This window comes from Aethalodelphis obliquidens, unplaced genomic scaffold (assembly GCF_003676395.1).
Source record: "Aethalodelphis obliquidens isolate GAN/ISIS:26980383/991018 unplaced genomic scaffold, ASM367639v1 scaffold3, whole genome shotgun sequence".
In the NCBI taxonomy this organism is placed as follows: Eukaryota; Metazoa; Chordata; class Mammalia; order Artiodactyla; family Delphinidae; genus Aethalodelphis; species Aethalodelphis obliquidens.
The window spans coordinates 59,603,871-59,630,833 of NW_020837947.1; the positions used below are offsets into that span (position 1 = coordinate 59,603,871).

The following is a 26,963-nucleotide window of genomic DNA, read 5'->3' on the forward strand; positions in this document are numbered from 1 at the left end:
ACACACACACACACACACACACACACACACACACACACACAATGGAATACCATTCAGACTTAAAAATGAGTGAAATCATGCCATTTGCAGTAACATGGATGGACCTTAAGGGTATTATACTTAGTGAAATAAGTCAGACAGAGAAAGACAAATACTATATGATTTCACTAATATATGGAATCTAAATAGTGTAAATGAACAAACAAAATAAAACAAAAACAAACTCTTAGTTACAGAGAACAGATAAGTGGTTACCAGAGGGGAAGGGGTTTAGTAGGAGGGTGAAAAAGGTGAAGGGAGTCAACTGTATGGTGATGGATAGTAATTAGGCTTGTGGTGGTGATCATGTTGTAGTGTACACAGATGTGGAATTATAGTGCTGTATACTTGAAACTTATATAATTAAAAGAAGAATGTATACATGGTACATTTAAATGAAAATGGAAAGTTGGAGGGATTTCCCCTCTCACCCTCATCCCATGGAACCTGTGCCATATTATGTGTTTTATTGGGAAAATAGGCTGTGTGAGTGATTCTGTATAATCCTAAACATTATAGAATGAGTTGAGTCTTACCCAGGACGTAGGTTATGAATGTGGCTCAATCTTTAAGGAGCTGAAAGGCAACTAGGAAGAATGGCAAGAGAAGATTATTCTCAGAAATTAATGTGGAACATCGTAAGTTAAAACTTCCCCTGATTAGTCTACATTACATATTCTATTCCTCTTCAGAACTCCTATTGTGTAACTACATGATACAATTTAACATTTCATTATATAACTGTTAACCTCGGATGTTTTATATAACCATCTTAAACTTCTTAAAGATATAAACAGTATCTTCCTGATGGGGAAATCTATGATATTTTATATAATTTTTGAGATAAATGTAGCTGTTAGTAGATCTTTTTGGGAGGTCAAAGACATGTTTTATTTTCTCTCAGAGTCTTTATTACCTGAAGCTGACAGTAATAAACATTCATGAAGTGATAAACATTATTCACGAATGAGCGGCATTAAAGCTGTGTAAAAGATTTGGAAATACTGTGTAATTGTTGCATGCTTTAAACTACTCTAAAACTAATTCTCACCTTACATTTTTTAAATTAGGCAACAGCTCTACAACTTGGAAACCTTATTACAGGCCAACTGTGATTTTGGTAAGTTTTAAGTATGTTTAATGGCAAAAAGAAATGGTGCTCCCTTACAGTGAATTGTACATGGATCTATGATGTGTCATTGGGCTATCATAATAACATGAAGGAAATGATAGTTCAGAAGTTCAGGATACAGTTATATTTAGTGTTCAGAAAAAGTATGACACTTAAATTTTGTTTGTAGATGAAATTTATAGTATTTTTCCAAATCTGCAAGTAAAATTAAGGCTAAACATCTTTGAAGTGAATTAGTAACTTGCTTTGGGGGTGGGGAGTGGGCTGGAGAACGTAGAGAAATAGAAAGTGCTGGACCTCATGCTGTCTTTCTTGTTTTTCTTTTCTGCTTTCTCTTTTCGTTTTTTTTTAATTTTATTTATTTATTCTTATTTTTGGCTGCATTTGGTCTTTGTAGCTGCGTGCGGGCTTTCTCTAGTTGCAGTGAGCGGGAGCTACTCTTTGTTGCAATGTGCGGGCTTCTCATTGCAGAGGCTTCTCTTTGTTGTGGAGCATGGGCTCTAGGTGTACGGGCTTCAGTACTTGTGGCACTTGGACTCCGTAGTTGTGGCTTGTGGACTCTAGAGCGCAGGCTCAGTAGTTGTGGCACACGGCCCTAGTTGCTCCACGGCATGTATGATCCTCCCGGACCAGGGCTTGAACCTGTGTCCCCTGCATTGGCAGGCGGATTCTTAACCACTGCGCCACCAGGGAAGTCCCTGTTTGTTTTTAACATTTAATGGATTACTGATTTGTGGGGGAATTGGTATAGTTAAGGTAGTGAAGGGAATTGAAGGGCAGTATGTTTTAGTTCAGGCTAGCTGCTTCTCGTTTCTAACAATTCTGGTACAGTGTAGTATTTAGAATCATGACTCTGTGGTCAGCCTGGGTTCTAACCCTAGCTAATTGTGGGTCTCACACTAGGTAATAGTTCCCACCATTGAGTTCTTGTGAGGACTAAATGACATAATGTGTGTTAGGTGCTTAGCCTAGTATCTGTTATTAGTGATGCCCAGCAAGCAAAGATCACTTGGAACCCACCTTTAAAGGGTTTATTAGCTTAGGAAGCAAGGGGGAGATATACATCATGAGGAACAGTTGGGGCTTCTCAGTAAGAGGAAGTAGGGAGGGGCTTTTGACAGGGTATGCACTTGTGCTGGCTGATTTGGGGTAGAGTTTAAGGGGGCTGTGGCTTTATTCTGGATTTGATGCTGTTAAGAAGCAGGAGCAATTTGATGACTAAGTTAATTTTTATTTTTCTCCAGAAGGTGGGACACGCAGCAGGAGGCAAGGGAAGATTCTAATTTGTAATGAAGCAATAGTCATTTTAGCTGGAAGAGGAGGGTAGTCTGTTTCTGTATTTTTTTTGTTTTTGTGTGGTTGTATAGTGCCTTGTTTCTGTGTCAGACATGATTACAGAGAGGTTTTGTGTTTTTCTTGTTTCACCATAATCATGGAGTGATCTTGTATGATTATTTTTGATATTGTATGACAACTGTTTAATTTCAGTAGGGAGTGTCATGGCCTAATTGTTAGTTATCAGCTGTCAGGGCTGTTTTATTTGTTTTGTTAGTTTGTCCTCAGTAAATGTTGGATATTACTGTTTCATTATCACCTGGGTCCCTGCTTCATGCCAGGTACTGTGCAAGGTGCTGATGAATCAAAGAGGAAAATTATGCTGCTGAAGAGTTTGCAGTTGAGTAAGACAGATAAACAAGCATAGTCAGCATGGTAGATGGAAGAGTGTAGTAACAGAGGCATGCAAAAGCTGCTACAGGAGCCAAGGGCTTTATCCGTTTATGTGCCCATCACTGAGTGATGGCAGATCTGGGTCTTCAAGGATGAGGAGGAATTAGCCAGGCAAAAGATTTTGGAGAAGTTTTGGGGATAGGATGAGTTCCAGGTACAAACAACTGTATAGACAAAGACATTGAGGTATATAAAAACATAAAAGTTCAGGGAGCAGGGAGTAATAATTACGTATGGTTGGACTCAAGTGTGTGTGAGTGGTTAATTTTTGGAAGGGATGCAATCATAGGTGTCTTCGTAAGCAATGCCAAAGACCCAGAATTTTATTTTGAAACTCCTGGAGAGTGTCTATAAGATTGTAGTGGAAACAGCAAAAATACCTTTACTATATAGAGTGACTTAATTAAATTGGGTTTGTGGAAGGCATTTATTGAGCAAGATTATTCTTTGAAAAGCACTTACTGACCTAAAATTACTACAATGGACTATTTTTTGAAATGGTTACTTGTTACACTGACATTTTGGCTGGTATTATTACTTAAAAAACTTACTGACAGATTTGTTGGGCAGGTTAGCAGTATTAAAGACTATCCCTACATAAGCTTACTCCTGCCATGCAGCTGTGTCAGGGCTTTGTTAATAAACTCATGTAAACCCTTGGCCCTCAACCCTCCCCAGAAATCCCTTATTTAGGGTCACTTACTGAAGTGCATATGGTTCTTATTCTGTTGATTTTACGCCCTGGATTGCTTTCCTGTTGAGGCAGAATAGCATACACAATATGTTATTTTTTACTGATACCTGTTATTAAATATAGCTTTTGATGTTACCCCTTTTTCAGATATTGTATATTTTTTTGTCCCTAGGCATTTCATTTGGATTTTTTTTTATGCCTTCCACTGTTTTTAACTTCATTGACTGCAGATTCTTTCATCATTGCCATTTCTGGGTCTGTTTGTATTGGTTGATTTTTCTTCTAGTTTTATGATACATTTTTCTGCTCTTTTGAACATCTAGTAATTTTTTATTGTGTGATGGACATTATAGATTTTACGTTGCTGCTTTCTGAATTTTCTTGTATTCCTAAAACTAGTGTTGAATTTTGTTCTGGCTTACTGTTGAGTACTTGTAATTCATGGGATCTTTTTGAGGCTTGTTGTATATTTTGTTAGGACTTTTAAAAAGTAACCTTTAGTCTAATGTTAATTTAGCTCTAGTAAGGCTTCTGAGGATTCTTTGTGGTGTATTTTTTTTTTTCATTCTTGCTGGTGGGAACTTGAATTGTTCCCTGGTTTGAGTAAGCTTTGTTGGGAATTGTTTTCTGATATTTTTCTCTGGCCTACAGATCAGTACTTAGTCAAAGACTCAAAGGGGACCCTCTGTACATTTCTAGGGCTCCTTTTTTTTTTTTTTTTGCGGTATGCGGGCCTCTCACTGTTGTGGCCTCTCCCGTTGCGGAGCACAGGCTCCAGACGCGCAGACTCAACGGCCATGGCTCACGGGCCTAGCCGCTTCGCGGCACGTGGGATCTTCCCAGACCGGGGCACGAACCCGTGTCCCCTGCATCGGCAGGCAGAGTCTCAACCACTGCGCCACCAGGGAAGCCCTAAGGCTCTTTTTTTTGTGTAGCTTTCTTTCTTCTTTGGTACTTTTACCCTGCAAATTTAGACTACCCTAAACTCAGATCTCATGTCTCTTTGACTCAGTGATTTGGACTCTGAATTCTCTCTCCCTGTGCTGCAGCCTATAAACTGTCTCTAGGTGGGAAGCTGGTGCAATCTTACGACTTCTCTCTGGGATAGCAGTCTTGTGTTGCCTTTGTCCAATGCCTGAAAATTATTGTTTTACTTTTTTTGGTTTTCTAGTTTAAGGTGGGAGCTGGGTAATTCTGATTCCTTTTACTCCATCGTGGCTGGATGCAGCAGTTCACGGCAGTTTTTTTTTTTTTAATTAATTAATTTATTTTTGGCTGCATTGGGTCTTTGTGGGCTGCACGTGGGCTTTCTTTAGTTGTGGTGAGGAGGGTCTACTCTTCATTGTGGTGCGTGGGCTTCTCATTGTGGTGGCTTCTCTTGTGGCAGAGCATGGGCTCTAGGTGCTCGGGCTTCAGTAGTTGTGGCCTGTGGGCGCAGGCTCAGTAGTTGTGGTGCATGGGCTTAGTTACTCCACGGCATGTGGGATCTTCCCAGACCAGGACTTGAATCCGTGTCCCCTGCATTGGCAGGCAGATTTTTAAGCACTGCGCCAAACCACTGCACCACCAGGGAATCCCACAGTGGTTGTTTTTACGAGAGTACTTCATTTACGGGCTGAGAATTGTGACACTGGGGGATCATATGACTTTTGTAAGCGAAGTATAATTAAGCTATAAAAGTGCACTGCACTGTTTGGTATGTAGATATATGGACATCATCTTTATGCTTATGCTCCTGTTTTGCCAAAATAGTATCCACATTTGCTCATTTGAATACAAATTTAAAAATAAATTTTGCCTTATGTTTAATATGGGTGATAATTTGTTGCCTATAGTAAGGTTTTTCCCCCCTTCTCCTGCCTCTCCTTTACCAGCTCCTCCTCCCTCAGGTTTACTACAAATAATCAGTCTCCTCAGGTCTCAGTTTGAGTCTCCTCTCTGTACATCTTTTCCTACATGTACGATCTCATCAGTTCCTTTATTTCTAAATGATAACAACTCCAAAAGGTTTACCTACATTCCAGACCTCTCCTTTGCACTGCAGGCCTTGCATGTCAAACTGCCTGACATCTGTCCTTGGATTGCTTAGATAGTGCAAAGAGTACATCTGTGATGTCTTCCAAAGCCAGTTGACACTGCCATGTTTTCTCCACTCATTACATGGTGCTAACAGTTGCCTATATGTCATTCTTCATTCTTTAATTTCCTTTAAACTCATATCCATCAGATTCCCAGTAGGTTTATGACCAAAATATACCTTCAGCCTATCCATTTTCCTATGATCTCTTGAATTACTGCTATAGGGCTCTTAACACATCCTCCTTTGCCCCTCTATCATCTGTGTACAAAATCTGCTTTAAATGTATATCAGTTCCTGTTCCTCCTAGATCAAAACCCAATGAAAGGCCATCTACTGTATTTCAATGAAATCAAAACTCCTTATTATGACTTGTAAGGCCCCAAATGACTTATTCCTATGTCTCTCAACCCATGCCGTCTTTCCCTCACGTCAACATTTACATCAGCAAAAATTAGCAAAAATTATCTGGGTGGTTGCTATGTGCAAAACACTCATAACCACTCTAGGGCAAATGAGTAAAACAGAAAACAAAAGCAGAGAAAACATGATGAGAATTATAGGTAAGTGAGAAAGAAAGAAGACTGGCAGCATGTGACATCAGTGAAGCCAGGTGTAGTGAATGCTCCTATAAGGGCAAGTTAATTGAGCACAAGTGGTGCCCCTTAGATTGGACAACATGATTTCACTGGTGACCTTACTAAGAGCAGTATGGGGGGTGGGGGATGGTAAGCACCATATAGGAGTCAGTTGAAAAAATGAAAAGCTAGAGAATTGCTACTTATATGGCTCACAATTTTTTTGTCGCTGCCCACTGTTTATTTAAACAATGATTAACATTATCTATTTTGGTTTCAGGGAAGATATCAACCCTACATTGCAAAGCAGCCAATATTAGGCAGCAGTGCATAACATTTCTTCATTATGTTAAAGTCTTCATTTTCAGGTAGGCTGTCAGATGAGTAATATGAATAATGCATGAATTTCTGAGTGCAAATTTATCCAGACTCTAATTGCTTATTGTATCTCATCGTGTTTTAGGTCCCTGCAAGTACAAAATGCTGAAAGTCATGTTCCTGTCCATCCCTACCAGACTTTGGAGGCACAGCTTCCCTCAGTGTTGATTGATGAGCTTCATGGATTACTCTTGTATATAGGACACCTATCAGAACTTCCCATTATTAATACAGGAGCATTTGTAAATCAAAACCAGACTAAGGTTTGCTTTGTTTCATTTAATGTTTAAAGTATCAGGTATTTTTTCCTCCCCACATGGACTATTCATTCAAGAATGAGGGAAATTAGTCAAGAGTGTAGTTCTTGGACCACACTGCCTGAGTTGAAATACTGGCTCCTCCTTTTGTTAATTATGTGCCATCAGGCAAATAACACCTCTTGCTTCAGTCTTTCCATCTGTGTAATTGGTTTAGCTTCCTAGAGTTATTGGGAGAATTGAATAATTAAAATGCATAAAGTGCTTAGATGTAGTTTACGTTGAATCAGTGATAACTATTCTTCCAGTTGTAACAATGCAAATGTTTAAAAGTTTCAAAGTAAATCAAATAACCTTTGTTTTCTAAAGTTTGTATACTCTTTGCCACTGATAAAAGTTTGGGCAAACACTATTTTATATTATAGTAAGATTCAAGAAGATCATCTTTAAAAAGCTATGCTTTCAGAACCACATCATTATGTCTGTTCTGGCTTTTGAGATATTTTCAGAATATGATTAAGATTGTTTTAACTGTGCCCCCCTTTTTTTTCCTACCTGTGATGATCAGTCTCTCTGGTTTGGTTTATAAAAATGTGTTAGCATGATCCAACCTGTGGATGTAATTAACAAATTCTTCATAGGAAAATGTGAGCTGCTGTGAGTGACAAATTATAATTTCCCGTGGCATTCCCTGAATTCTCAATCTCCTCTCTTTGACTTCACCAATTTTAATAACATTCAGTTTTTAGGAACGAGTCTTTGCCAAAATATAAGATACAATTAAATGTTTCTATTTCTGTGAAATTTAACAATAATAAAAAATTGACTCTTCTTATCAGGGATCAATATATGTAATAATAAAAGTAAATAGAATTCCAACTGAATTCACAGGTGAATATATCTAATCCATAGAAACCAAATAGGTAATTGTTTTTAATCATGTCAGTTAATAAAGATTCGTGGGTGGATTGTGCTGGGAGGGATATTTTTCTTTCTTTTTAGTCTCTGTAAATTGGACTGATTTTTATTTTCTGAATATCCATCAAATGCTTAAGAAAATTAAAATTAATAATTTATCTAGCAGCAGAAATAAAAAAATGTGTGCAAGTGTCCTCAAACTAGGTTTTGCCTTTCATAGGCTTTTAATTAGACAGACTTGAAAGTATAGGTTATTTGAAGATCAGAAGACTGAATTTTTAAAGCAGGGGAATGGAGTCTTTAACACATAAACAAAAAAATCATATGCTGAAATACTGTTCTCTTCTGAAATATCAGCAAAACGAAAAAATCATAAAATAAAAAGCATCTTTCAAGACTCTATATATATTTCTTATATTTTACCATTCTCATATATGAAGGCTAATGCTTTAATTGGTATTTACAGTTGAGCATCTGTCTTTTATACTTTTTTAGGGACTTTTTAAAATTAGAGATACTATTTGTTGGTATGATGTATTACGAATATTTTCATTTATCTTTTTCTTCAGCAGTTAAGCTGACTTGCTAGGTAGATAGATGATTTAAGTTTTTTTATATAGTTATATTTATCAGTTTTTTTCTTTGGTATCATTCCTATGTTATTGTAAAAAACATACTTTTTTTTTTTACATTTATCTCTTTAATTTATCTCTTTTTAAAAAATGTACTGTGAGGTAGGAAATCTAGTTTCTTATAGATGAATAAGTTAATAATCCTGTCTCTTATTGAATGACCTATGCTTTCCCCACTGATTTGACATATCATGTGTATCCATTTCTCTCTTCCCTATTTTTGCTATTTACTATCTATTCCTGAGCCAGCACTGTTTTATTAGTGTTGTGTTTTATTTTGTTTGCATGTTTGATAAGGCAAGACCCCTCTCCATCATTCATCATAGTTGTTTTAATAAAAAGTATGTATCATTGTATTATTTTAGTGATTCGAAATGGTGACTGGAGAAAGTTAATTGATAATCTGCTAGCACAGTAAAGAGCACTGGCTTTTGAATCAGGTAGAATTAGGTTTGAATCCTAAAGCATTAATTGAGGGGTAAATTTCTTCACCACTTTTAACTTTAGTTTCTTTATGGGCATGACAGTAGTGTCTAAATGATAATCCAGAAGTTCTTGTTAAAATATCTTATGGAAGTTCCTGGGTATTCATTACATTTAAAAACATATTTCCTAGCTAAAGTCTAAAACAAAATCATGAAAATAAGTGTTTAAAGAAATTCATTTACTGCCTTGCAGCTGTAGTAGAATCTCAGTTGGTTGGTAGGGGCCTTTACTATACAAGTCTGTTCAGCAGCCCCAAGGTGGGTCTGTCTTAAACAACATCAGTTAAGAGTATATCTTGCTTTTAAAGATCTCCAGTGAAAAAATCCTCTAATGAACAAGACAGAGGTTTCTCTTGAGCTTTTAAATAGTGTTAGGTTAACTTGTGCATTATGGAGGAGTGTTGTGACATGCTATAAAATACCTAATAAAGTGTTATGAATTTTCAGTCACAGTTTTTAATGTCATTCACAGCTTTTCCCACCATCATGGCATTTGTTACATCTCCACTTAGATATCCATTGGCTAGTGCTGGAAATTCTTCACATGCTTGGTGAAAAATTGAGTAAGTTTATGGATTTCTGATTTATGTCCTTTTTTAATGTAAATGTTTTTTAATCTAAATTGTTTTTTAAAATTATACAATAAGTGCTTTCTGATTATTATTATTTTTTTAATCAAACAGTAACCAAACTAAAAAGTGAAGGTCTTACTTCTTTTTTCTAGAGATAACTACTGGCAACGGCTTGGTCCATTTATCCATCCATCCATACTTACTATCTATTAGTATACATATATGGAAACTCATAGGTAGGGTTTTTGTTTTTCTTTCTAACCACAAATGGTATCATCATATTGTCCTATGTAGGGTTTCATTTAACAGTTTTTTAGAGATCTGTTCATGTTAGTTCATACAGTTTTATGGACCTATCATAATTTATTTAGCCAAGTCTATTTTTTGATATTTCAGTTAATTCTGTTTATTTTGGTATTACAAATAATATTTCATTGAACATCCTTATGTAGATATAAGATATACATCTTTGAATACTTGTACAAGTTATTTAATAGATTAGGTTTTTGGAATTGATGTGGCACATTGCACTTTTAGTATTTTATATGCTTCTCTGGTGTTGTATATTAAGTTTCCACAATTTATGTACACTAACTGTGAACATGCCTTTGCCTCATACTCTTGCCAGTAGTGGATATTATTAATTGTATTTTTTGCCAACTAATGCGTGAAAAATGATACTGAGTCTCTGTTTTTGCAATTTCCCGATTACCAGTGAAGTGAAGCATCTTTAATTTTATTGTCTTTTTATATTTGCTTTATTAATTACCTGTTCATTATACTTTGCAAAGTACTTGTTTTATCTCTTGTTTCATTCTTTCCCGCCTTTCTTTAATTAATTAGTAGAGGTTTGTATATATTATGGATGGTAATCTTATTTCACATGTTGCCTATTTATTTCTTGGTCTTGCTCTTTGACACCTTTAGTTTCCGTTATCAAATTGGCAGTTTTCTATAAATATTATATAGTTGTAAATTATTATTTTTTTAAGCACTTGAGCATTTTTAATGTTCAGAACAGTCTTTGTGATTAACACAATGATGTGTACATTATAACGTAACACTTACTGTCTTAAAGTGTCAGGACTAACTACAGAGAGGCTTACTACTTGACTTCGTTACAAATTAAAAGGATTTCTTTTTTTTTTTTTTAACATGTTTATTGGAGTATAATTGCTTTACAGTGGTGTGTTAGTTTCTGCTTTATAACAAACTGAATCAGCTATACATATACATATATCCCCATATCTCCTCCCTCTTGGGTCTCCCTCCCATCCTCCCTATCCCACCCCTCTAGGTGGTCACAAAGCACAGAGCTGATCTCCCTGTGCTGTGCGGCTGCTTCCCACTAGCTATCTATTTTATATTTGGCAGTGCATATATGTCCATGCCACTCTCTCATTTCGTCCCAGCTTACCCTTCCCCCTCCCCACGTCCTCAAGTCTGTTCTCCACGTATGCGTCTTTATTCCTGTCCTGCCTCTAGGTTCTTCAGAACCTTTTTTTTTCTTTTTTAGATAACATATATGTGTTAACATACGGTATTTGTTTTTCTCTTTCTTACTTCACTCTGTATCCATTCACCTTTCTACAAATAACTCAGTTTCCTTTCTTTTTATGGCTGAGTAATACTCCACTGTATATAAGTGCCACATCTTCTTTATCCTTTCATCTGTCGATGGACACTTAGGTGGCTTCCATGTCCTGGCTATTGTAAATAGTCCTGCAATGAACACTGTAGTACATGACTCGTTTTGAATTATGGTTTTCTCAGGGTATATGCCCAGTAGTGGGATTGCTGGGTCGTACGGTAGTTCTATTTTTAGTTTTTTAAGGAACCTCCATACTGTTCTCCGTAGTGGCTGTACCAATTTACATTCCCACCAACAGTGTAAGAGGGTTCCCTTTTCTCCACACCCTCTCCAGCATTTATTGTTTGTAGATTTTTTTAATGATGACCATTCTGACTGGTGTGAGGTGATACCTCATTGTAGTTTTGATTTGCATTTCTCTAATGATTAATGATGTTGAGCATCCTTTCACGTGTTTGTTGGCAATCTGTATATCTTCTTTGGAGAAATATCTATTTAGGTCTTCTGCCCATTTTTGGATTGGGTTGTTTGTTTTTTTGATATTGAGCTGCATGAGCTGCTTGTATATTTTGGAGATTAACCCTTCATCAGTTGCTTTGTTTGCAAATATTTTCTCCCATTCTGAGGGTTGTCTTTTTGTCTTGTTTATGGTTTCCTTTGCTGTGCAAAAGCTTTTAAGTTTCATTAGGTCCCATTTGTTTATATTCGTTTTATATCCATTTCTCTAGGAGGTGAGTAAAAAAGGATCTTGCTGTGATTTATGTCATAGAGTGTTCTGCCTATGTTTTCCTCGAAGAGTGTTATTATGGTGTCTGGCCTTACATTTAGGCCTTTAATCCATTTTGAGTTTATTTTTGTGTATGGTGTTAGAGAGTGTTCTACTTTCATTCTTTTACACGTAGCTGTCCATTTTTCCCAGCACCAGTTATTGAAGAGGCTGTCTTTTCTCCATTGTATATTCTTGCCTCCTTTATCAAAAATAAGATGAACATATGTATGTGGGTTTATCTCTGGGCTTTGTATCCTGTTCCATTGATCTGTATTTCTGTTTTTGTGCCAGTACCTCACTGTCTTGATTACTGTAGCTTTCTAGTATAGTCTAAAGTCTGGGAGCCTGATTCCTCCAGCTCCGTTTTTCTTTCTCAAGATTGTGTTGGCTATTTGGGGTCTTTTTTTGTGTTTCCATACAAATTGTGAAATTTTTGTTCTAGTTCTGTGAAAAATGCCATTGGTAGTTTGATAGGGATTGCATTGAATCTGTCAATTGCTTTGGGTAGTATAGTCATTTTCACCATGTTGATTCTTCCAATCCAAGAACATGGTATATCTCCCCATCTGTTTGCATCATCTTTAACTTCTCTCATCAGTGTTTTATAATTTTCTGCATACAGATCTTTTGTCTCCTTAGGTAGGTTTATTACTAGGTATTTTATTCTTTTTGTTGCAGTGTTAAATAGGAGTGTTTCCTTAATTTCTCTTTCAGATTTTTCATCATTAGTGTATAGGAATGCCAGAGATTTCTGTGCATTAATTTTGTATCCTGCTACTTTACCAAATTCATTGATTAGCTCTAGTAGTTTTCTGGTAGCATCTTTAGGTTTCTCTATGTATAGTATCATGTCATCTGCAAACTGTGACAGCTTTACTTCTTCTTTTCTGATTTGGATTCCTTTTATTTCTTTCTTTTTCTTCTCTGATTGCTGTGGCTAAAAGTTCCAAAACTATGTTGAATAATAGTGGTGAGAGTGGACAACCTTGTCTTGTTCCTGATCTTAGAGGAAATGGTTTCAGTTTTTCACGATTGAGAACAATGTTGGCTGTGGGTTTGTCATATAAGGCCTTTATTATGTTGAGGTAAGTTCCCTCTATGCCTCCTTTCTGGAGGGTTTTTATCATAAATTGATGTTGAATTTTGTTGAAAGCTTTTTCTGCATCTATTGAGGTGATCATATGGTTTTTCTCCTTCAATTTGTTAATATGGTGTATCACGTTGATTGATTTGCATATATTGAAGAATCCTTGCATTCCTGGAATAAACCCCACTTGATCATGGTGTATGATCCTTTTAATGTGCTGCTGGATTCTGTTTGCTAGTATTTTGTTGAGGATTTTTGCATCTATGTTCATCAGTGATATTGGCCTGTATTTTTCTTTTTTTGTGACATCTTTGTCTGGTTTTGGTATCAGGGTGATGGTGGCCTCATAGAATGAGTTTGGGAGTGTTCCTCTCTCTGCTATATTTTGGAAGAGTTCAAGAAGGATAGGTGTTAGCTCTTCTCTAAATGTTTGATAGAATTCGCCTGTGAAGTCATCTGGTCCTGGGCTTTTGTTTGTTGGAAGATTTTTAATCACAGTTTCAATTTCTATGCTTGTGATTGTGTTTCAATTTTTGTGCTTCTGATTGGTCTCTTTATATTTTCCATTTCTTCCTGGTTCAGTCTTGGGAGGTTGTGCTTTTCTAAAAATTTGTCCGTTTCTTCCAGGTTGTCCATTTTACTGGCATATAGTTGCTTGTAGTAATCTCTCGTGATCTTTTGTATTTCAGCAGTGTCAGTTGTTACTTCTTATTCATTTCTAATTCTGTTGACTTGAGTCTTCTCCCTTTTTTTCTTGATGAGTCTGCCTAATGGTTTATCAATGTTGTTTATCTTCTCAAAGTACCAGCTTTTAGTTTTATTGATCTTTGCTATTGTTTCTTTCATTTATTTTTCATTTATTTCTATTCTGATCTTTATGATTTCTTTCCTTTTGCTAACTTTGGGGTTTGTTTTGTTCTTCTCTTTCTAATTGCTGTAGGTGTACGGTTAGGTTGTTTACTTGAGATGTTTCTTGTTTCTTGAAGTAGGATTTTATTGCTATAAACTTCCCTCTTAGAACTGCTTTTGCTGTATCCCATAGGTTTTGGGTCATCGTGGTTTCTTTGTCATTTGTTTCTAAGTATTTTTTGATTTCCTCTTTGGTTTCTTAGTGATCACTTGGTCATTTAGTAGTGTATTGTTTAGCCTCCATGTGTTTTTACTTTTTACAGCTTTTTTTCTGTAATTGATATCTAGTCTCATAGTGTTGTTGACAGAAAAGATACGTGGTACAATTTCAGTTTTCTTAAATTTACCAAGACTTGATTTGTGACCCAAGATATGATCTATCCTGGAGAATGTTCCTTGAGCACTTGACAAGAAAGTATATTCTGTTGTTTTTGGATGGAATGTCCTATAAATATCAGTTATGTCCATCTTGTTTATTGCATCATTTAAAGCTTGTGTTTCTTTATTTTCATTTTGAATGATCTGTCCATTGGTTAAAGTGGGGTGTTAAAGTTAAAGTTAAAGTCCCCCACTGTTATTGTGTTCCTGTCGATTTCCCTTTTTATGGCTGTTAGCATTTTGCCTTATGTATTGAAGTGCTCCTATGTTGGGTGCATAAATATTTACAATTGTTATATCTTCTTCTTGGATTGATCCCTTCATCATTATATAGTGTCTTTCTTTGTCTCTTGTAATAGTCTTTTTTTTTAAGTCTATTTTGTCTGATATGAGAATTGCTACTCCAGTTCTCCATTTGCATGGAATGTCTTTTTCCATCCCCTCACTTTCAGTCTGTATGTGTCCCTAGGTCTGAAGTGGGTCTCTTGTAGACAGCATATATACAGGTCTTGTTTTTGTATCCATTCAGCCAGTCTATGTCTTTTGGTTGGAGCATTCAATCCATTTACATCTAAGGTAGTTATCGATATGTATGTTCCTCTTACCATTTTCTTAATTGTTTTGGGTTTGTTGTAGGTCTTTTCCTTCTCTTGTGTTTCCTGCCTAGAGAAGTTCGTTTAGCATTTGTTGTAAAGCTGATTTGGTGGTGCTGAATTCTCTTAGCTTTTACCTGTCTGTAAAGGTTTTAATTTCTCTGTCGAATCTGAATGTGATCCTTGCTGGGTAGAGTAATCTTGGTTTTAGGTTTTTCCCTTTAATCACTTTAAATATGTCCTGCTACTCCCTTCTGGCTTGCAGAGTTTTCTGCTGAAAGATCAGCTGTTAGCCTTATGGGGTTCTCTTGTATGTTAATGGTTGCTTTTCCCTTGTATTTTTAATATTTTTTCTTTGTATTAGTTTGATTAATGTGTATCTTGGCATGTTTCTCCTTGGATTTATCCTGTGTGGGACTCTGTGCCTCCTGGACTTGCTTGACTATTTCTTTTCCCATATTAGGGAAGTTTTCAACTACAATCTCTTCAAGTATTTTCTCAGTCCCTTTCTTTTTCTCTTTTTCTGGGACCCCTATAATTCAAATGTTGCTGCGTTTAATGTTATCCCAGAGGTCTCTGAGACTGTCCTCAATTCTTTTCATTCTTTTTTCTTTATTCTTCTCTACAGTAGTTATTTCCAGTATTTTATCTTCCAGGTGACTTATCTGTTCCTCTGCCTCAGTTATTCTGCTATTAATACCTTCTAGAGAATTTTTAATTTCATTTATTGTGTTGTTCATCATTGTTTGTTTGCTCTTTAGTTCTTCTAGGTCCTTCTTAAACGTTTCTTGTATTTTCTCCATTCTGTTTCCAAGATTTTGTGTCATCTTGACTGTCATTACTCTGAATTCTTTTTCAGGTAGACTGCCTATTTCCTCTTCATCTGTTTGATATGGTGGGTTTTTACCTTGCTCCTTCACGTGCTGCATATTTCTCTGTCTTCTCATTTTGCTTAACTTACTGTGTTTGGGGTCTCCTTTTCGCAGTCTGCAGTTCATAGTTCCTGTTGTTTTTGGAGTCTGCCCCCACTGGCTAAGGTTGGTTCAGTGGATTGTGTACGCTTCCTGTTGGAGGGGACTAGTGCCTGTGTTCTGGTGGATGAAGCTGGATCTTATCTTTGTGGTGGGCAGATCTGCATCCAGTGGTGTGTTTTGGGGTGTCTGTGACCTTATTATGATTTTAGGCAGCCTCTCTGCTAATGGGTGGGGTTGTGTTCCTGTCCTGCTAGTTGTTTGACATAAGATATCCAGCACTGTAGCTTGCTGGTCGTTGAGTGGAACTGGGTCTTAGCTTTGACATGGAGATCTCTGGGAGAGCTTTCACTGTTTGACATTATGTGGAGCCGGGAGGTCTCTGGTGGACCAGTGTCCTGAACTCGGCTCTCCCACCTCAGAGGCACAGGCCTGACACCCATCCGGCACACAAAGACTCTGTCAGGCACACTGCTCAGAGGAAAAGGGAGAAAAATAGAAAGAAATAAAGAAAAGAAAAGAAAGTTCTTAAAATAAAGAATTAAAAAATGATTTAAAAAATTAGAAGTATTAAAACGAAGAAAGAAAGGAGGGAGCAACCAAACCAAAAAGCAAATCCACCAGTGATAATAAGAGCTACAAAGTATACCAAAAGAAAAAGAAAAAAACGGACAGACAGAACCCTAGGACAAATGGTGAAAGCAAAGCTGTACAGACAGAATCACACAAAGAAGCATGCACATACATGCTCTCAAAAAGAGAAGAAGGAAAGAAATATATGTATCTATATATTAAAAAAAGTAAAAAGGAAGAGAGCAATCAAATCAATAAACAAATCTACCAATGATAATAAACTCTAAAGATTAAACTAAGATAAACATAAAACCAGAAACAAATTAGACGAGAAAGCAAACTCTAGGTCTACAGTTGCTCCCAAAGTGCACCGCCTCAATTTTGGGATGATTTGTTGTCTATTCACTTATTCCACAGATGCAGGATACATCAAGTTGATTGTGGAGATTAATCTGCTGCCCTGAGGCTGCTGAGAGTAGTTTCCCTTTCTCATTTTTGTTCACACGGCTCCTGGGGTTCAGCTTTGGATTTGGACCCACCTCTGTGTGTAGGTCGCCTGAGGGCGTCTGTTCTTTGCTCAGACATTACGGGGTTAAAGGAGCAGCTGACTAGGGGGCTCTGGCTCACTCAGGCTGCGGGGAGGTTAAGGAATGCGGGGGAGCCTGTGGCAGCAGAGGCCAGCATGACATTGCACCAGCCTGAGGCATACCATGTGTTCTCCCGTGGGAGTTGTCCCTGGATCACGGAACCCTGGCAGTGGCAGGCTGCACAGGCTCCTGGGAGGGGAGGTGTGAATAGTGACCTGTGCTTGCACAGAAGTTTCTTGGTGGCTACAGCAGCATCTTTAGCATTTCATGGCTGTCTCTGGTGTCTGCGCTGGTAGCCGTGGCACATGCCCGTCTCAGGAGCTCGTTTAGGCCGTGCTCTGAATCCCCTCTCCTCACACACCCTGAAACAATGGTCTCTTGCCTCTTAGGCAGGTCCAGAGTTTTTACTGAACTCCCTCCTGGCTAGCTGTGGCGCACTAGCCCCCTTCAGGCTTTGTTCATGCAGCCAATCCCAGTCCTCTCCCTGGGATCTAACCTCCGAAGCCTGAGCCTCAGCTCCCAGCCCTCACCCGTCCTGGCGGGTGACCATACAAGTCTCTCGGGCTGGTTAGTGCTGATTGGCACCGATCCTTTTTGCAGGAATCTCCTCGCTTTGCCCTCCGCACCCCTGTTGCTGTGCTCTCCTCCGCGGCTCCGAAGCTTTCCCCCTCCGCCACCCGCAGTCTCCGCCCGTGAAGGGGCTTCCTAGTGTGTGGAAACCTTTCCTCCTTCACAGCTCCCTTCCACTGGTGTAGGTCCCGTCCCTATTCTTTTGTCTCTGTTTATTCTTTTTTCTTTTGCCCTACCCAGGTACATGGGGATTTTCTTGCCTTTTGGGAAGTCTGAGGTCTTCTGCCAGCGTTCAGTAGGTGTTCTGTGGGAGTCGTTCCACGTGTAGATGTATTTCTGATGTATTTGTGGGGAGGAAGGTGATCTCCATGTCCTACTCCTCCGCCATCTTAAGGTCTCCTGTAGTTGTAAATTATTAATTATTTAGGTAATAAACATATCCTTTACCTCAATACCTACTTTTCAATGCATTAATAATACGAAAATACATATATGTGTATGTGTATATGTGTAAGCACTTATATACATACATGTGAACATATAAAGGTGTACACAAACATATGATTTCCTCTCTCATGTGGACTGTATTTCAAATAATATATTCTTAGAGCAATACTCAGATGAAATTACTCTGACAGGTTCAAATTTTGGTATCCGTTACCTTGGTTTACTCTATTTCATGCCAAAAAACAATTGTACATGGTTATTTTTTCAGTATTTGTTAAAGGAATAATGTTTTAAAGGCTTTATTGGTTAGAAATATGGGTAAAGATTTTCTGGTGTTTCCTGTCTTGTATTTTTTTCTTTGAAGTGATGTTGCATTGTTGCTCTTCAGGTGGCCAAATTAAGAAAATCTATTAAATGGTACTTGGGAGGATTGAAACTTTTTTAAGCTAATGTCTATCACTGCTCGTATAAGAAAGGAATTGTTTTCAAAGTTTTATTTGCAAAACATTTGCTTTTAACTGTTATTTTGCAGTTTTGTTATGTTAATTTAAAGGTATACAGTCACTTTCCTCCTTCTGAATTACTAAAATCTACTGTAGTTTTAAACAGAATTTATCTTATTCCATTTTTAGAACAAGTTATATATAGTCATCAGTTTATGAATCTGGCAGGTGACAATTTAACCAATGTCAGCCTATTTGAAGAACATTGTGAAAATCTTCTTTGTGATTTAATAAGCCTGTCCCTCAACAGGTATGATAAGGTAATGTTTTAAGAGTTCATTTGCACTTTTGGTATTTAATGGCAATAGTCAGTACTTAATGCATGTGGTTTGACCCATAAGAATCTAAAATGGCTTACTTGTTAATTCTTCTAATTTTATATTTATTTTTATTTGGGAGGTGGTTGGGAAAAGAATTTGAGGTAAACATTTAAAACAGGCTGGAATTAGTGTTTTAGAGCTGTTTTAAAAAAAATAGCCTTTTCCATTTGTCAAAAATAAATAAAAACAGAATGTTCATGATAATGATTGGAAATTTAATTTCTGTTCAAATAGATACCAGCCCTTTAATAATCTATTGTTTTGTTGTTATATAATAAAATAAATGAGTACTTAGCTAAAGTTAGTTGACATATTTAAAGAGAGGTTTTGTTTGGTTGTCTTCATAAAAGGTCTAGAATCTTGGGGGAAATTACATGTTTTTACTAAATTGCTTATCATAGTGTTTAATGCAGACAGTGATTTGAAAGTGCTATGGTATTCATTTATTTTCAAGCAATGGAAATTTGTTGACAATAATCACTTATTTCAGGTTACAAGCATAAATGTTACCTATGGGAAATTGGGATTTATAATTTTTTTAAATTTAGATTGTGTTTTATGTATTTATTTTTAATATTGTTTAAATCTAGTCTATGTATTTACAACTAATATAATTAGTAGATTGACCAGATATGATATAGTAATGTCTTTACTGTTGTTGTTTTTTTTTACTGTGTATTATGTTAGAAAAGTGTATGTAGTATGTGAAATAATGAACACATTATGAATTTCAGAAGTCTGGCTATACTTACAGTGCATATTCTCTATTATTTGGGGCCATTGAGGGTATATTTGTTACAAAAATGGTAAAGTTGCCTAACCTTTATAAATTCCTAATAATTGTACTTGTTCTTACAAAAAAATTTAGTCTGCATTACAGAGAATCAAAATTTATTTTCTAATCATTTTCTTAGAAGTCTTTTTATTTGGCTGATAGATTAGATCAAGGTTTAGAAACCATGGCCCTGCAGCCAAATCTAGCACACCACCTGTTTTTATACGTAAAATTTTACTGGAACACAGTCCCATCCTTTTTATCCATTATCTGTGACTGATGTAGAACAATGGCAGAGTTGAATAGTTGTTACAAAGACTATTTCACTATTAAAGCCTCAAATATTTACTATCTAGCCCTTTACAGAACAACTTTGCTGACCATTGGGCTAGATGATTAAAGCAGAGGTTTTTTTTAAGTTGAAAATAAAATTCATTGTGTACTTTTGTTTTTTAAATGGAAATTTATTTTAAAAGTTAATGAAATGGTATGTTTTTTTATAAACAATTTTATGTAATTGAGCATAAATTTTAAGTCATCTAAATCATTCTTTTAAAACATTTGGGGAGATATGTGGCATGTAAAGTTCTGCTGTCTTATAAGTTACTCTTTTTGGGTCTTTCCTGCAGGTTAGGCCTTCTGAAGCATTAATGAGTCACCATTGCCCCTGTCCATGCATTAAAGAATTATGGGTTCTACTCATTCATCTCCTCAACCACAGGAGTAAATGGTCTCTCTCAGAAGTAAGTTATAAAATTGATGTTAGTTATTGGTACTAGCTCTTACACTGAATTCATGCAGTGGTTTTGTCAAAGAAAAATCTTACGAAGTCTTTCTTTATAATAAGACAACCACCACCACCAAACAGAGCATTAACTGAATACTAAATACCTACTATTTTTTTAACCCTAAATTGGTAATATGAAACAGCTAGGGGAAGTACAAGATTTGACTGTTTTATTTTCTCAAGTTCTTTTTTTTTTCTGTCAAGAATCTTTTAGACCATACTTAAAAACCCTCTAGTAATCAGGAAATATTTTAGTTAGGAAATGAGGTAGATTTAGATTTGTGGAGAAATAAAGCACAGGTTTTTATTAATCCATTTTATAGTATCTTATTTCAAGGAGAGAGAAAGATAAACACAAAGGGGAAGGTGGGAAATTTTACTTCACCTCATTTTGATCAAGTCTTCAGAATGGGGCTTTTATTTTATTTCAAGTGTTCTGGATTAGTAGAAAAAGAGAAATATTCATATGCAGAAGTAAATACAAATAATTCACTGTGAAATGATACTTAAAATGGTTTATATGTTCTTATCCAGTTAGGAGTTTAAAATAATTTCTTCCTATATACATTTTCAAGAATTTATCCATAAATTAAAAAAACTTCTCTGTAGCTCTTCAGGTCGAAAGCTCAATTCTAATATTTTAAAAATTTCTTTAAAGACACTACAAATTCAGGGAAATGTAAACGGATAGAACAATGAGTTACCACTCCTATTAGAATGACCAAAATTGGGAACACTGACAACTCTAAATGCTGATGAGAATGTGGAGCAACAGGAACTCTCATTCATTGCTGGTGGGAATGCAGAATGGTACAGCCACTTTGGAAGACATTTTGCTTGTTTCTTACAAAACTAAACATAGTTTTAGCATATGGATCCAGCAATTGTGCTGGTATTTACACAGTGAAAACTCATGTCAACACAAAAACCTGCACATGCATGTTTATAGCAGCTTTATTCATAATTGCCAAAACTTGGAAGCAACCAAGATATCCTTCAGTAGGTAAATGGATAAACTGTGGTATATCCAGACAATGAAATATTATTCATCACTAAAAAGAATGAGCTATCAAGCCATAAAAAGACATGGAGGAACCTTAAATGCATATAACCAAGTGAAAGAAACCAATCTAAAAGGCTACACACTGTATGATTCCAACTATATGACATTCTGTGAAAGCTAAAGCTATGAAAACAGTAAAAAGATTAGTGGTTTCTGAGGGTGGGCAGAACACAGGGCACTTTTAGGACAGTGAAAATTATCTGTATAATTTTAATAATAACTTTTTGGAGGTTTATAATACTATATTTATTTTGAGTTATTTTAGTAGTAAATTTACTAGGTATAAGTAAAATAAAATAAATTTACTATGTATAAATTTAACGCATTTTTACTTATTGAGTAAGAAAGTTGTTTTTCCGTGACATTTTGGTTTGTCAGTAGCATTAAGCTTTCCACAGTGAGACTTAAATATTACACAGTCTCAGCAATATTTTCCTTTGATTATTTTCCAGGATGTTTTATTTCATTTATGTGGTAAACATAGATTTTTCCATTTTCTGCAGTTTATCTTTAAGAATTTTATATTTTTTAGAATTGTTCTTATTTTATAAATTTTAGACTTGAAAGTGTAAACTACATAGAATTAATTAAGGCATGTTCATACTTGTTGCCCTGAGTCTTTTTCTAGATTTTAAGCAGAAAAGTAGACATAATTTAAAATACTATATTATAGAAATTTGCATAGTAATATGTATTGTTTAACCTAAATGACTGTTATGCTTTTCATTTTATGTAGTAACCAGAGTTATTTGTCTTAAAATAATGGAAATCATAGGTCATTTCATTTTTTAAAACACAACTAAAATATATTATTCACAGATTTTGAAAGCTATTTTATTTTGAAAGTTAAATTAGAAGTTTCCATTCCTGACAGTAAGACAGTTTGACCTTTCTGCTAAAAAAATAATCATGCTGCATATCATATAATATCATATAATAAGCATTTTAGATGTGTCAGTGAACTTGTTGAAAGTAAGAAGTATTGAGGCCAAATACTAAATGTAGGTAGGAATTCAGGTCAGCTGAACCTTGAAGCTTAGAGGCAGTTGCTGAATTATATAAACTTGGAAAATTAGCTTTCATATATTATAAGGTCCAAGAATAGAAGACAAAGCTCAGAATCAACTCAAGTTGGTAACCTACTATACACCAACTACCCATAAATCTGGGCCCCCAAAAGAATGAACTAGAAACTCAACTAAATTTGTAAGGAAAATTGCCTGTCTTTAACTGTGTTTCTTTGCAGTTTAAAATAGCTTCAGTGTATTTATCATAAGCCAGCACTCATACAGTTTTATAGCCTGAGTTCATGTTGCTTAGGTTGTACTAAAAATTTCAAGCCAGTGACTTCTAAGTAGCCTTGGACAATGGATGGACGCTTAAACCCACATCTTCTCGTGTAACCTTCCCCAAAATATAAAATAGCAAGAACAAATAAAACTGCACAGAAAACATGTTGATAGCATACCTGCAAGATAAGAATGTTCAAAGCTGTAAATTAAAAGTAAAAGCTACCAAAGCACTACCACACCTTTCTGTCAAGCAAGGGCAGGCAGTCTGAGAAAAACTGCTCTGAGGAGAGAGGAACAGAGAGTTAGCAGCAGCCAAAAATTGGTCTAAAACCATTTCAAGAATGTGAAAAATACTGGAAAGGTTTTTTGTAGATCAGAAGAATAGGAACATAAAAGTGTGTGCAAAGCATGAGGCAGTCTTTGAAGGTAGAGCTTCTGGAGAATAAAAAGGCAAAAAGGGAGTGGTTCCCCCTTGGTGATTAGGTGGTGAAGGGGATAGGAAGTAAAAGCATAGAACAATGTCTCTTGTAAAATAAATTAAAAAAAAAAACAACAAAGGATTCATACCTACTTCACACCACCACCACCACCAAAAAAAAAGAAATCTAGTAAAGAAATGGGACTTTGGTACATTGACAAAAGAGGGCTTCACTGAACTAGGAATCTTTTAGAGTAGTCCAAACCTGCAAAATGAAAAGAAGGAAACTAAACAAGTCTTTATAAAGTTACTACAAGGAAACAGAATTGATTTGATATACTTTAGCTGAGGATACCCTCTTCCCCAGAAACAACTATAATGCAGAAGAAAATCCTAAGACAATACTCCAGACTGAATTAAGGAGATAAGCATTTGGGGCTATAAAAACAAAAACAAAAAAACAACTTGAATGAGATATTCAGATTTTAAAACAGACCAAAAGCTAGGAATTAATGAAAAGAATAAACTGAAGGCAGGAGAGAAATGGAAGAAAACATCATTATAAAATTGACTGAATTACAAAGTGCCCAAGGAGAATAGACTCAAGTGAAAATTTAATAAGGGGCATGGAAGAAAGGCAGGAAAATAACCAAGAGATTAAAAATGAGATAAAGAAAGGAATATAAATGGTTAGAGAGAAAATGGTTGAAATGGGAGATAAGCAAAGCAGAAATAACCATATGTATAAATGGAGTCCCCTAAAAAAAACCAAAACAATGGGATATAGCTAACACTCAAAATTATTATCCAAGAAAATATTCCAGAAGTAAAAGAAGACCCAAATCTACATATTGAAACGGCCTGCTTGATAAGTGGAAAGATTAATTCCAAATAATCCATCCTGAGACATATTGTAAAACTATTTGACTTCAGACATAGAGGAAATATCTTCCAGTCCTGAAGGAAATCTTCATATCCTCTAGGCAAAAAGGCTAAATTACTTAGAAAAGCTAAATAAGTTGACCTGCACTAGACTTCTTAAAAAAAATATAAAACAAGGCAACAGTAGAGCATTTAAAAAGACTCAAAAACCCTTCCTCCTTGTGAGGACACAGCAGACGTCTGTGACCTGGAAGAGGGCCATCATGTGACCATGCTGGCACCCTGATCTCGGACTTCCAGCCCAAGCATTGAATGAAATACCAGTATGGCACAATAGAACAAGCCCTCAGTTTAAAGAAAAGCAATGTAGGGACTTCCCTGGTGGCGCAGTGGTTAAGAATCTGCCTGCCAATGCAGGGGACACGGGTTCAAGCCCTGGTCCGGGAAGATCCCACATGCCGTGGAGCAACCAAGTCCGTGTGCCGCAACTACTGAGCCTGTGCTATAGAGCCTGTGAGCCATAACTATTGGGCCCACGTGCCTAGAGCCCGTGCTCCACAACAAGAGAAGCCACCACAATGAGGAGCCTGCGCAACCGCAACGAAGAGTAGCCCCCACTCGCTGCAGCTAGAGAAAGCCCACGTGCACAGAAATGAAGACCCAACGCAGCCAAAAATAAATAAATAAATAAATTTATAAAAAGAAGAAAAGAAAAACGATTTAGTCCCATCTTTTGCTCTGTGGAGGTTATATGGGCTCTAACTATGACATCCCTTAATAGAATCTCAAGACCAAGAAAAATTAACCAAACAAAAAGGAATCAAAACAAAAAATTCCTTCTAAAACAACAAAGAAGCAAGTTAAAAATTACTCTTTGTACTATCAGACGGGCAATGGCTTTGGGGACCAAGATGGATGTGGATAAGCAGAGAAAGAAAAACTGAAAAAGCAATTGAAAGATTCAGGAGGAACAGGGAAGCTTTTCTCTTTCATTCACTCAGGAGTTAATGATATTGCAGGAGATGTGATCATTCCCCTGAATGCTGACAGCGGGCTAAGCTCTATATAGAACCTATTCTTAGGAGCTTTCCAGACTGCTGAAAGCAGAGATTTTTTTTTTTCTTTCTTGTACATGATTTTAAAAATTTATGATGCGTCAGTACTGATTTCTGTAATGCACTGTTTATTTTTTTAAAAGAACAAATTATGTGTGTGCATATATATACGTGTGCGCACACAAGCTTACATTCTTCCAAAAAGAAGTATTTAATTCCTTCTCTCTACTGCCTACCCTCCGTCCTATTCTTTGGAATGAGGGAGGGGAAGACTGAATGGGATTTCGAGTCTTCCCACTGAGAAGGGGACATTTTCTGGAACCAAGTCAGTGTTCAAAGGACTAATGCTCTAAGGAAATTGTCCAAAGGGGAGCAGCAGTTCAGGGTTATTAAGTTATTTTCAAATGTTGTCTGGACTGCTGCTGCTGACCTTTGTGGAGGCAACAAGGTGCTGCTTCCCAGGGGGACAGGATAGGAAGCAATTAGAGAAACCTAGGAGAGGATCAGGAATGTTTGGGAATTCACACGTAGCACAAATTATGTGGGAACTCCAAGAATGAAAATAAACTAATATGATTAAGGGCATATTTTTATCCCAGAAAATATTCTAAAATGTAACTAATACTGGCTATATCTGTATGAGTGCGTTCTTAAAAACTCAACACTCAGTACCTAGTAGATGTCATTTAGACTTAAATTTCAGGGAAGAAAAGGAAAACTAATGAGTATTTCTTGAGTGATATGTGTGAGTGGACATATATACATTTTCTACCTTATTTACTAGGTGGATATCTGAGTAGCAATGAGAAAATTTCAGCTATGTCTTGGTTTTGAAATGACCATTCTCCAGTGAAAAGAATGGTAAAATGACTGATTCTAGGTGGGAGCATGCAAAATAAAAAAAGAGTCTGGAACCTCTTGTACCAGAAACTAACGAGGTGCTGAAAAAATGATGAGGACTTGTCAAAAGGACACAAGGGCCAACATGAAGATCTCCCACACACCAAATCTGGGAATTTGAGCAAAAAAATAAATGATAGCAAAGGACTGTAATCTGTACAGTAAGGATTTGTGAGTCTTTAGTGATATAAATAAATGGAGAGAAGGGAAGCTCTTCCTAGTAAATGTAGAAGTAATATGGAATTTGAAAATACCACTTGACAACCCTCATAGTAATTGTTTCAGGCAAGAATCCTCAATGGCTGTCAAAAATATAATGAAAAGCACAATATTTACATAGCTTGATAAGTATCTCTGCACAGTATTTGTCTGTTACAAAGGGAGCAGTAACTTTGCAGTGCAGAACATCTAGCAGATACCACCTTAACCAAGATATCAAAGTTAACCAATAACAAAACAAGTTGATATTATGTACTCTCAGTGTGATGCATTGAAAGAACAAAGATTTTTTTTGATATTCCTGCCAAAAATGCATCGTGTGAATCTAATCATGAAGAAATACTAGTCAAACCTAAATAGCTGGCCTACTCAAGAACATCAGGGTCAGTCATGAAAGATAATCTGAACAACTGTTACAGATCAAAGAAAACTGAAGAAACATGGTAGATAAATGCAGCATGTGAGACTAGAGAGAATATCTGATATACTTCTATGTATAGTTCCAAGGGAGAGGAAGTAGAAAGTGGAACAGAAAAAATATGTGAAGAGAAAATGACTTAAAATCTTCTAATGTTAATGAAAGCTATCATATTAAAAAGCCCAATGAATTCCATCTAGGGCAAATAAAAAGAAAAACACACCATGATACATCATAGTGAGACAAAGAGAAGAGATTAAAAGCATTCACACAGAAAAATGCTACTTTCAAAAGAATGACAATTAGACTGTAAGCTGATTTCTCAACAGCAGTGGAGGCCAGTGGGAAATCTTCATTGTATTAAAA

The 26,963-nt window shown here is 36.3% G+C and overlaps 1 protein-coding gene across 7 annotated transcripts in view; it reads left to right on the plus strand.

The window, feature by feature from the left end:
- Positions 1 to 26,963, plus strand: part of MMS22L (MMS22 like, DNA repair protein) — a 152,657-nt gene that overhangs the window by 4,916 nt on the left and 120,778 nt on the right. For 6 of the 7 annotated variants that reach the window (XR_003429415.1, XR_003429413.1, XM_027090203.1 and 3 more), the window contains exons 4-10: positions 1,110 to 1,159; positions 6,529 to 6,616; positions 6,712 to 6,889; positions 9,391 to 9,481; positions 9,643 to 9,726; positions 18,598 to 18,728; positions 20,193 to 20,306. Coding sequence is in view for 5 of the 7 variants with exons in the window: in XM_027090203.1 (XP_026946004.1) it covers positions 1,110 to 1,159; positions 6,529 to 6,616; positions 6,712 to 6,889; positions 9,391 to 9,481; positions 9,643 to 9,726; positions 18,598 to 18,728; positions 20,193 to 20,306 (736 nt within the window). In the remaining 2 variants the exon portion in view is untranslated. The remainder of the gene's footprint in view (positions 1 to 1,109; positions 1,160 to 6,528; positions 6,617 to 6,711; positions 6,890 to 9,390; positions 9,482 to 9,642; positions 9,727 to 18,597; positions 18,729 to 20,192; positions 20,307 to 26,963) is intronic. The other variant, XM_027090182.1, reaches the window with a different exon arrangement.